This window comes from Cololabis saira, chromosome 6 (assembly GCF_033807715.1).
Source record: "Cololabis saira isolate AMF1-May2022 chromosome 6, fColSai1.1, whole genome shotgun sequence".
Classification (NCBI taxonomy): Eukaryota; Metazoa; Chordata; class Actinopteri; order Beloniformes; family Belonidae; genus Cololabis; species Cololabis saira.
Window position 1 is genome coordinate 8002401 of NC_084592.1, and position 12604 is coordinate 8015004.

A 12604-nucleotide genomic window follows, 5' to 3' on the forward strand; every position below is an offset into this window, starting at 1 on the left:
ACTTTGCTCTGCTTTGGCTACTGTGGAGACAGACGGACATCTGCTGCAAGAGTTTGTTGTGATGAACTAATCCCATCAGCTCTTTCATAATAGGATTTCATAACTTGGGATGTGTCGACTTCTTGTGGCCAGAAGTGGGCAGCAGAGGCGAGTTGTGATCCAGACAAGTGACGAACCCTTCATCTAGCGTTTACCAAGTTCCCAACAACCCACAGCATGTTTTACCCTCCAAACTACACGCACGCTTTTTACAGATACATCTGCGCAACACGTTTTTAACGCGACACAACAGCACATAGGGCATGTGACGCTGTTCTCCTCCCTGCAGTCACCTCCTTCTGGCTGGGTTGTAGGACTGGGAAGTGTAATGTGGGCGAGACGCGTCTCAGATGTGACAGGACCTGGTTTCAGACTCGGCAAACAGCACTGACGTGAGAGGCAGGGTTGGCAGCAGCCCGGAGTGCGTGGATGTGTGGCTGACATCAGCGGACGCTCAGACCCAGTCAATGTCTAGGTCGCAGGCTGCGATGTCCACGCTGCAGAACACAGAGAAGGAGGGCCACCTTTGTCCCCAGAGCAGTCAAGCTCTTAAACGACGACCCCTCCCTGTCTCAACGGCGACTGACTTAATCCACATAGCACTTTAACATTAAGCACAAAGCACTTTTACTGGCAGTAGCTTGGATATTTTTAACTGCACACCCTATGTATGTATGTATGTATGTATGTATGTATGTATGTATGTATGTATGTATGTATGTATGTATGTATGTATGTTGTCTTTTAATGCTGCTCCTTATGCCTTTTAAATTGCCCCTCGGGGACAAATAAAGTGTTTTGAATTGAATTGAATTGAATTGTCGTCATTTATGGACAAACATGAAAAAAACTGCAGATGTGGATCATGTTTGGGCCAAACTGTCTTTGATATCTACATCTGAAGATAGATGACAAAATCTAAATTTGGTCCCCACATGATTTTAAAACCACCTCCCATAACCCAGGTGCTTTTATCCAACTCATACAAGACATGCCATGTTCCAAGTCTGGCCCAGCCGCCTGTGAGCGGAGCCACGAATGCAGAAACTAGCCCAAATGTGCCTGCTATCCATAAGAAATGAAGAAGGCTCCTCTGACGTGGCGTCAGCTTCAGATTGGTGCTCTGGACACGTGGAGGTATGTGGTCCTGGTTCTCCAGGAGTCTCTTTACACCAGCTGCTCTTGTTCTTCTGCATGTTTTAGATATTTCCCTGCCCTAACACACCAGGGTTAAATTAGCAGCTCATTGACAGACTTGTGCAGACTTTGGTGACGAGACGATGGCGCTCCACTCATTTGGATCAGGTTGTGTTGGAGATGAGTAGCATCAAAAACACGCCGGACAGCGTACCATGAGAGGATAATTGGGACTAACCTCCCATCTATCCAGGACCTGTACCTGTCCAGAACCAGGAAACGGGCAGGTCAAATCTCTGCAGACCCCTCTCATCCAAGGCACAGTCTGTTTGAACTCCTGCCCTCTGGACGGCGCTACAGAGAACTGTACGCTAAAACCTCCAGACTCAGAGACAGTTTCTTCCCCCAAGCTGTTCCTCTGATGAACTCTCATCACTCATAGAGTTAATAAGAGCTGTCATTTGCCTATTTACTGTACAGTGAGAGAAAATAACTGAGTCAAATTCCCTGTCTTGTTTGGCGTGCCAAATAAACATGATTCTGATTCTGATTCTGATGAGGGACCAGGACTTGAGACCACTGATGCAGGAATCCCCCAGGACTGAAATCACTGAAAGCAAAAGAAGAGACGAAGGCTGCATAACGGTACCAAACTGAGTGAATGAAATCAGTCCTTAAAAACAGAATCCTGCCCAAATCTCAGATTCTACTGGAAACCACAAAATCAGATAAACAGTGAATGAATACATTTCTGGTCAGTCGGGCCTGATGACGTGAACTGGACGACAACTGCTCCCACTTACCTGTTCTCTGTTCCTCGGGTCAGGGGCCTTCAACGCCTCTGTGGCCCTGTGACCGAGCGGACACCAGCGGGTTCATGTGGGAACGGGAGCACAGCTGCAGCCTCGATTTCAAGGTGGAGAGAGGAAATGATGCTGAGGAGGCAGGGCGCCAGCAGAGATGCTGACGGCAGGAAGGAAAAGCAGAGATGGTTTACAGCAGCAACAACAAAAAAGGAACTGAAATATTTAGGAGTCGGAAAGCTTTTCTCAAAGAGTAAAAGTAGGAAGAGGAGGAAGCGCGAGCCTCAGCAGAGGAAACGGGAAACAAGCACTTGGACGAGGAAAGGAACAAATGTGGTTTAAATGCTTCCCTGCAGATTCTCCTTTACAACCTTTTAATGCAGCTGCAACATTTCGGAACAAGTCAATGTACAAACAAGTGCAAATATAAGAAAATAACGAAACAGCAATAAATCATTCACAGAACATTTTGAGAGTGTAGTCGGAAACATGCCGGTGTTCTGCCAATTTCTGCTGCTTTGCCAACAAATGCTACCAAATGGTTTTCTACCTTTGTAGAGCTATAATTTTACTGTTTTACTCCCTAGCCCACGTCCTTTCACCCCAAGTGGTCCTTGTCTCTTGCCAGGCCATCATTGTAAATAAGAATGTGTTCTTAATGACCTGCCTGGTTAAATAAAGGCGAATGACTGAATGGATATCAAATAAAACCATAGAACTGTTTTTTTTTCTTCTCGTTATCGTATAATGTTCACAAAGTGTAATACTCAACATCCCACATTATCAGTTTTACACCGGTCAGATCACTAGAGACATTAAACCTGTTGGAGGCTTGATTCTGCAGCAGTCAGCCTTCATCAGAGTCTTCCTCATCCCCGTCTGGAGGGGTCAGGGGCAGCGGGAGACCTGCGAGCCGCCGGGAGGCCAGGACGGCCGTCCAGCTGCAGGACAGTTGGTTTATTAATCTTGATCTGGTGTTTCAGACGAGGGAGGCTGGCTTCAATGTTCAACATCTGCTAAAATAATGAACTCTTACAAAATGAAGTGGACAGAAACAAATGTTTATAGAACTCCATTGTTTACATCTCATGTAGCAACAAAACAGTAAAGGCACGGTAAGTGATTTCGGAATTACATTCAGTCACCCCCCCTCCAGTACTACTACTCTAGAGTCAGCATCCACTGATCTCCATATTAAAATGATAAAAATAAGCCAAAACAGCCACTCTTTTGAGATCTTATTGGTAGGAAGGTTGGACAGATTTGATGACACCGAAAGCGAGGTAACAGTTATGTTAGAGCCACAGAGGGACTGTCAGGTTGGAAGAACACGTGGAGAACCAATGTTTGGTTGAAGAGTCACAAATGATCTCCTACAATCCTTTCATAACCACTTTTCCTTCACTGTGTTGGAAACCATGTAGAGCCACCTGCACTGGCGCCAGTTCAGCTGAGGGTCAGAGTTTAATCTGGTGTTAAGAGGCTCACGACCTAAGGAAGTCACATGACCTCTTAACCTCACACCGTAGTTGCTACTGTGGTTCCACATTAGCCTGACCAACCGTGTCCTGTGTTGCAGCGTCATGCTGTGGGGCGGCGACCTCAGACCCAGCCGTCCTTCGTCCACTCATGACTCGTGGATCCGCAGGTTCATACATCCAGTGAACAAAAGATGCACGTAACTCGACCACCAGGTGTTTGAAGCACGTTTATTATCTGTAGTTTTACATCGACACGTAGAGGACAAGACTCCTCAGAAAAGAGCGCAGTTGGAAAACATGCGACCGTTCTGAGTTTCAGTCGACCGTGCAAAGACACAGCCAGAACTGGGAGCACTTTCATTTTGGCACTGTATGTACACACCGCGTTTATTTACACTCACTCACACACCCACACACCCCCGACCCCTGCCCCGCCCTGAGGCCGCCACCAGACAGGCTCCGCCCCCCAGACAATCCCGGCTGCAGATTCGTCCAGACTGCTCAGGCTCCGCCTCTTTAGGATCTGTGATTTTAGTCCCGCCCACATCCCGACAGACAGGTACTAGACATGTTACAGCTGATGAGCCACTAACGACTATCTTCATGTAACCAGCGCGTGTTCGTGCTGCAGACTCCCTAAGTGACATCTTAATACTCATCTACACCGAGATGATTTAATTTCCATCAGAAAAGTTACAACCAGATTTAGACTGGTCATGAAATCGGGTTATTTATCAAAATCTAGCGGCAGTCGGACATTTTTACGAGCTCATTTAACTTCCACTCAACAAAATCACTTAACCGTTCAATCAAGGAGACGGAAACAATCTTTTTAACGATGTCTGGAGTTTTCCTGTTGTGTCATCAACGTTTCCTTCAGAAGAGCAATAGACAATCTTTGAAGATGCACAGATATGCAGCTGAGATGAAAACAAAAGGGTGGAAATCCTTCCTGTATTCCTCAAATACTATATGCAGTAAATGTGAAGACTTACTTTGAAACAAATGTCACGCATGAAAAGGATTATTTTAAATGGAGAAACAGTCAAGCAGAAAAAAAAAATCATTTTATAAGCAGATACCTGCATCCTCACCTGGAAAAAGTTCACCTCACCCTATTAAAACCAATTATCTTCCTTCTGTTGACCCCCCACCTGCAGCAGATACCTGCTGTTTCAAGAACCAGTCTCGACTTTTGATGAAAAGAAACTAAATATTTGAGGTTATTCTGAAGTTGCAATGTTGGGGTGTGTGTGTGTGTGTGTGTGTGGGGGGAGTGGTGCCCCGCCATTCAGATAAAGAGAAAGGAGTGCAACTGGAGCATTTAACACACACTCTCACACATTCAAATGGAAATAACTCATAATTTTCTATGTGCAAAATGAAGATAAGACATCTATTGCTTAGTAAATATTAGTAGTACCAAATCATAATTACAGCATCCATCAGAAAACCGTCCTCTTAATAGAAATCTGCATTTCAGAGTCCTGCTGGGTGAAGTCCATGATAGAAATGCATCTTTAGTGTTTATAAAAATATACAAATATAAGCTGCTGTCCTGCTGCTCTGTGCATGGTGCTCTGTGTAGTTGGAGTGAAGTCGCTGCTAATTAAGATCTCGGTGTGATCGTCTCTAAACGGCCGAGGAGGTCGTTGTTCGCAGCTCCACGGGGGCCGCGCAGATCCCCACCAGCCTGCACAGAGTCCCCCCCTCTGGACGTCCTTCGTTCCCGCAAAAAAGATCAGAAAGGGAAGTGTGTTCTGCCCGCTGTCCGCCTCGCCGCCGTCCTCCGGGTTCTGCTTGCTGGACCGGTCCTGCCGCGCCCCGAGCTGAGGGATCAGTGGGCCCAGCCGTTGCGGGACTTCCCGAACATGTCGAAGTCCGTTTCTACGAAATGGGTGGAGACGGGCTGCTTGTAGAGAGGGTTGGAGGCCTGCAGGAGGGAACAGACGGGGAGAGACAATTACAAGGTGGCACCGCTACCGTAATTACAGCACTAGCAGCTGGTTCTGGACCACAGGAACCTGCTGGGAGGAATCCTTCTGATTTTAAAGGGTTTTGTTTTGGAATGACGGTGTGCCTGAATGTGACCGGTTGAACTTGCTGCACGAGACTTCAGGTAGTTCCCGGGTCCCTAAAGACCCCCAGAGAGCTGTCAGAACCAGAGAGGTCTGGCTGCAGCTTCCTACGGTGCAGGAAGAGTTCCCACCTGGAGGAAACTCAGATCACCTCCAGGAAAACAAACAACTTCAAATACAATATTAAAGCTGCAAGCAGCAATGAACAGGCCCTCGCACTCATGGCCACCGCCCCCCATAAGCATATCAGAAATGACACCACCCACGACTTTCCATGTCAAACCATTCAAAAGTTATTGCAGAAAATAGGAACTATGAAATATGGACCAATCAAAAGAAGGTGCGGGGCTAATTTGCACCAATGATGGTCAAGGACTCAAAAAAACCATGTCCCATGACACCACCCACGACTCTGTCAAACCATTCAAAAGTTATGGCAGAGAAAAGTTTTCTAGGGGGCGCTGTTGAGCCATTTTGCCATGCCCATTAATGCAAACCATGAAATATCAAATTTATCACCAGGCCTGGCTTGCGTGCAAAATTTAGTGACCAATCAGATAAAGGGTGGAGCGCACTTTTTGGCGTCTAGCGTCGCCACGGTAACGCTTTTGGAAGAGAAAAGTAATGCGCGTCGTCGCAAGATGGAGACGCACATTTTGATGTATAACACACCTGGGTGCACGTTACGGTTCGGGCCGTTCGCGGTCGGTTTCGGCCATGGCGCCACAAGACTTTTCTTTAAGTTGCGACATGATACAGGTGTGTACCGATTTTCGTGCATGTACGTCAAACCGTATTGTGGGGCTTGCGGCACAAAGTTTTCCAAGGGGCGCTGTTGAGCCATTTTGCCACGCCCATTAATGTAAACTATTAAATATCACATTTTTCGCCAGGCCTGGCTTGGTGCAAAATTTGGTGACTTTTGGGGCAAATTTAGGGGGAAAAAAGGCCCTCCTTTTGTCAGAAGAAAGAAAGAAAGAAAGAAAGAATAAAAAAAGAAATTCCTACAGATACAATAGTGCCTTCTCACTGTAAGTGCTCGGGCCCTAATAAAAGCACGTTAGGGCCAGGAATGACTCGTGGGCCACTAAACAGGTATCCTGAGACTGACAGGTGGAAAGGTGCACCTGCTGCAGTGATGAGGCTGTGGTGAGGACTAGAGCCCTGCTATAGCGGGACTGTTGTCTTCATCCCGCTCCCACTGAATTTCTGACCATTACAGCCTGCAACGTGTGTTACAGTCCCGCCCGCTCCCGCAAAACTCTGAGAATTTATGCCACACAATAATAGAAATCCATTGATTTTATGTCTTCTCCCATCCCACAAGAGAAATGTCCCAGACAAATCTATCTGATTGACTTTTAACATGATAATTGTGGAGCTTGATGGATAATTGACAGTTCATAGGAAACCTGACCTAAAGTTAGATACAAATCCATCATTGTCATCATCACACAAGCTTCTTCGCCTTTCATGCACGCATCAATTATGTGATTGAGGTTATAGCAACGAGAGTAGCTGTGAGTGGCTCAAATAACACTAATAAATAACATAAAATAAACAAAGGCTACGTTCACACTGCAGTTCCCAAGTGACCCAAATCCGATTTTTTGCTCATATGTGACTCAGATCCGATTTGTTTATGACAGTGTGAACAGCACAAGTCACATGGAATCTGATCTTTTCAAATCAGATTCAGGTCGCTTCCATATGTGGTTCTAAATCGGATACAGGTCTGATGTTTTGCAATGCGACCTCAGTGTGAACAGCCAGGTCGGAATTAATGCGACTTTGACGTCACACGCAGAGCCCCGAGCCGCGGGGGAGACACGGGAGACGGCGGGGGTCGCTCCGGGCCGCCTCCGCCTCTCCTCCTCCCCTCCCCACCGCTCACCTCTTTATACGACCTCAGATCAGACGAGACAACCCGCTGAATTTAAGCATATTACTAAATAAAGAAGCTGAGGATTCAAATCAGCGAAGCGGTCGTGGTCGCATAACCTGCACGTTTTACAGCGAGCTGGACCGTGTGTTAGGTGATAAACCCAGCTGAACGCCGGAGAGCAGAGCTGACACTCCGGGGAGCGGAGCTAGAGCCCTGCTATAGCGGGACTGTTTTCTTCATCCCGCTCCCGCTGCATTTCTGACCATTACCGCCCGCACCGTGTGTGTTCCATCCCGCCCGCGCCCGCAGTGTTTACATCCGCTCCCGCAAAACTCTGAGAATTCATGCCCGCACAATGATAGAGATGCAAGAGAAACGTCCTTGACAAATCTATCTGATTTAATGTTAACATGATAATTGTGGAGCTTGATGGATAATTGGCAGTTCACAGGCACCTGTTGGATGCAAATCCATCATTGTGATCATCACACGCCTCTGCGCATGCGGGTCAGTTTTGGGCCGCGATGCGTTCACACTCGAGTCGGATATAGGACACATTTTAAAAGATAATGTGAACAGCCACACAAAAAAATCGGATATGAGAAAAAATCGGAATTGAGCATTAAGGACTGCAGTGTGAACGTAGCCAAAGTTAACGAATTAATTTAACAAATGAATCGCTTGGCCATTACATTGCTGTGGAGAGAGAGAATGCTGCTGACCGACTGCGTCCCAATCCCCGCGTCTCTATTCCAAGATGCGCCACAGACACTAAACGCAGTTTTTCCAAATATCTGACTTGCTTTGTCTTTGTTTTGTAAAGACCTTGTTTGAGGTTCTTTTCCACGTCATTGATTTCCATCTTGTTGCTAGGCTACATCCTGATCCTGCTTTGTTTTTTTTTGGCCGCCCGCAGCAAAGTTCAAACCTCCCGCTCCGGCCAGATTTGCCTTGGGTCCTGCGGGACCCAGGGGGACCCGATCCCAATGCAGCCCTCTAGGATCCATCAGATAAACCGGTGGGAGTGAAATCACGCACCGCTTTTGTGCATAAAAGCTGAAACTCCTGGTTGTGTTTTAGTAACTCACATAAAAAGATGGACATTAAGCAGTTTTGTCTTACCATTTCATATCGGGCGCGTGAACGAGCGCTCTGGAAGCGGGAGAACTCCCGCCGGTCGTGAACGGTGATGACCAGCTTCCAGGTGGCGAGCAGAACGATTCCCACCAGCAGAATGCTGCCGACGACCGCGAGCAGGACCATGAGAGCGTCGGGGCCGCTGCCGCACTCTGGGGAACCGGGAAACACCGTCAGCACATGAACTTCACAAAACCTGCTCTTTTATATACGTTTTAAGAATTCCACCTTTGCCCAAGGAAATGTGACTTTTCAGACTGTGGAGGCCAGGGCCTCTTGTGATCTCTGATTGGACAATCTCTTATAATCTCTTATAACCCAGTCCAGCAGATCCGGTTCATGGAGAACCGGTGGACAGCTCCGGTCCAGTAAAGACCAACTACGGTTCACCTTGTCTGGTGTGTACACAGACACCGCACTCCAGCGACTGGAAGAAAACTGTGGAGGCTCAGGAGCAGGTTGGTTCCATGTTGTGTCCATGTAGGTCAGAACTGCTCTCACCACTACTTATTTCATCTTAAAGCCTTGTCTTCTTCTGTCACAACAACTAACTGCATACGCTCATTCCCCTCTTTGGTCTCATCTCCAGCATCCTTCCACCATCTGGCCAAACCGTCTCCATCTAGCCCATCTAGCACGGCAACCCGTGGCTCTAGGGCCGCATGCGGCTCTTTAGCACCGCCCTAGTGGCTCCTGGAACTTCTTCAAAAATGTTTCCTTTTTTTTTTCTTTTTCTCCTTTTTTTTCTTCCTTTTTCCTTTCCTTTTTAATCTCGACATTTTGACTTTTTTCTCGAGATTTTGACTTTTTTCTCAACATTTCGGCTTTTTTAATCAAGATTTTACTTCCACATTAATCTTGACATTTCCAATTTTTTCTCGATATTTCCACTTTTTTTCTCGAAGTGCATAATGAAAAAAAAAAATCTCCCCCCAGATATAGATACATGCAGCATGTGTTGCCTTCATTCTAAGGCTTGTACAAGACTTTTCATTTTTTTGCGGCTCCAGACATATTTGTCTTTTGGGTCCAATATGGCTCTTTCAACATTTTGGGTTGCCGACCTCTGATCTAGCCTCTCAACATCAAACTTCTGCTCTTCTTCGGATGTGCTCGTTCTTAACTGCTAATAACCCTTAATGAAACACCTTAAGGGAGTTATGGCTCAAAACAGCGTTGATTCCCTGGCGAAGGTTTACGCCCATCATCATCTCGTAATAGATGGAAGGCCGACTTGACTACAGACTAGTCCTCTAATGGCGCTTTTCCACTAGTACCTGCTCATCCCGACTCGCCTCGCCTTGGGGCTTTTCCACTAGGGGTCTAATGTGCCGAGTAGATACTTTTTCTGTATCTGTTCTGCCGAGGTTCTAGTCAGGCTGTGTCTGACGTCATCACACTACAGGCCACCGATTGGTCGGGGGGTTGGAGTCAGACGTCTGAGTCAGGATGTGACATCAGTGAAAGAGCAACTCTGACGGCGGCTTCTTCTTCATTTTATTCGACAGGCAATGGCAGCGCAAAAGTCTGTTTCATGATCCAACTCTGAGGGTCAGATGTTCATAAACCTGGTGGCTGAGGAGAGAATTAAAAAGGGATCTAGACGGGCGATAAGGAACGACCAGATCTACCAGGAGCTCTGTCACTTCATAGCTGCCCACGGCTCCAGCTGACTTTTCAGCAGCGCAGAGACAAACTAACAAAGATTAAAAAGCGTTGCTGCTTGAAGCTTCTCTCACTCTCATTTTTAACTTGATATCGAACACAAGCCACAGTCCCAGCAGCACATCTATCATCTCCTCCAGGTTCTACATCTTTAGTGTTGTCTTCTTCGTTTAGATACACAATCAAATACGTCACAGCAGCTTAACTGCAACCCTCCTACTTCTGCTCCAGGTGCTGAATTGTTATGGAAAAGAAACCAGGTCGAGTGGAGTTGAGCCGAGCTGAGATGAGTAGAGCTGAGTGGGAACTAGTGGAAAAGTGCCATAACATCTGACTCTGCTTCCTGTCTCTTGGACGGTCCTGCTGTCTCGACGCCGCACAGGAGGTCTGGTGTCACAATCGTCCTGTAAACGTCTCCTAAACGGCTCTTCCATCCCCGATAACCCCTATATCTTCACCCTCTTCTTCACCCTCTTCTCCCCTCTGCTCGGCACGGCCGACCCCAGCTACTCTCACTCCTGCACCTTCGTCAGCTCTTGCCTCCTCGCTGGTCTGGCTGCTTTCCTTTCCTTCATCCACATGGATTCTCACTAAAACTCTGAACAACTGTCCGGGAGAGGACAGCGCTGACGTGGAACCAGATCTGTACACAACAGGGAGCAACAGCATCTCCCGGTCCAGTCTGAAAGCGCTTCATTGTTGGCGGGTTCTAACTCTACGGATACCTGTGGTTAAATACAGAGGAGGTTTGGCAGACCTGGCTCCTTCAGAGCGGAGAGGATGGACAGTCCGCTGGAGTGCTCAGAATACGTAAACTTCATCACGCAGTCGTCGTCTGTCTTGTACAGACAGAGCACAGCGCCGGGCTCGTCGGTTTCTGCAAGATGGAGACAGAAAAAACACTTTTAGGAGATTCAGCACAAGGACACAGCAAGCAGGAAACGAGAAGACGTGAGGAAAAACGTGAAGAAAGCACGCTGCACGACACCAAACACCTCCAAACTCCACCAGAACTCCCTGTAAATTAGCTTGCAGCCCTCCACCTACTTTAGACTTGTTTTCCACTCTCTGTTGCTGTTTCCAGAGTTGAGGTGAGGGCGGGAGAGAAAAGAGGAAAGATTTTGGAACATTTGTCACATAGCTCGCATGCCTTTGCTGAGGATCTACAACTGCACTGAAAGACATTTTTTGATGAAGACGCCGATGTTCTGGACAGCCCTGTTTTTGGTCAAGCTTCATCCAAATCTCACGAGGGAGGGAGAGGTCAGGCTGCCCTGGTCCAGCCCTCCCCTAGCGCCGCCTCCATCCATCTCATGCACCGAGTCTCTGGAATGTACATGTGGAGACCATTAGGGACGATCAGATGGCTGAACTAGCGAGGGACGCCAGGAAACACGTCAGACGTGGGCCAGGGCCACTCGGGGCCGGTACGGAAGGGGTCTCCGACGTCTCCAGATAAACGCAGCGCCGCGTCACTCTTCAGGCTCCGCCTCCGGGCTCTCTGGAGACCACATTCTTTGAAGCAGGTACGCGTTGGTTCAGCTCATGGACGCGGAGGACAGAGGTGATGACTAGGGCTGGGGATCGATTCAAATGTCAAGAATCGATTCGATTCCGATTCTTAAGATTCAGAATCGATTATCAAGATTTGATTCGATTCCAAATTGATTTGGGTTACTGTTAATAAAACTGTTTTTTCAGCTGTTGCATGAATTATATGACTGAAGTTCTGCAAAATATTACTACTAGTATTATATTGAGATTAAACAGCAAGTATTGGCAGCTAATGATGCTGTAAGGACCAATCAGCTCCCAGAATGCTGATAGAACTGCTTTCAGAAACATCGTGTGTCAGAATTATCAAACAGATCCAGGGAGGAAACAGAGACGGATGAAATCAGTTTTATTTTTTTCCCCATTTATGAGAATTTGGTTTTTAACATTTATGCAAATGTAACCCCAAGACAGTATATAAAGAAAATAAATATAGGCAATTTATGCAATTATAACCTAACACTTTAAGGTTTTCATACCTTTAAACATATTTAAAGGCAAAAACATGGCACCAGTTATTCTCGTGTCCAACAAAATATTCCTTTTTTTGGGATAAACAAAAAAGTACCAAAAGTTGTAATGTAATGATGAAAAAAAAACGAAAAAAAAAAAAAAAATAATAATTTAAATCGATCTTTAGACATATGAATCGATGTTTAGGAATTAATATGAGAATCGATTTAAAATCGGAGAATCGATCTTTTCAACACAGGCCTAGTGATGACGGTGTCTGTGCAGCTGTGAGAAGCCCAGCCCCGCAGCGGGACCACCATCAGAGCTCTGCAGCAGGCCCTTAAACGTGTGCACCAGCGGGGGACGCCAGGG

General features: G+C 46.8%; 1 protein-coding gene across 1 annotated transcript in view; it reads right to left on the reverse strand.

Moving 5' to 3' along the window:
- Positions 1 to 3674: 3674 nt before the first annotated feature.
- itgb5 (integrin, beta 5) overlaps positions 3675 to 12604 on the reverse strand; it is a 63179-nt gene continuing 54249 nt past the window's right edge. The window contains exons 14-16 of the mRNA XM_061723160.1: positions 10983 to 11102; positions 8546 to 8712; positions 3675 to 5393 (exon numbers count right to left, since the gene is read on the reverse strand). Of these exons, the coding sequence (XP_061579144.1) occupies positions 5298 to 5393; positions 8546 to 8712; positions 10983 to 11102 (383 nt within the window). The 3' untranslated portion in view covers positions 3675 to 5297. The remainder of the gene's footprint in view (positions 5394 to 8545; positions 8713 to 10982; positions 11103 to 12604) is intronic.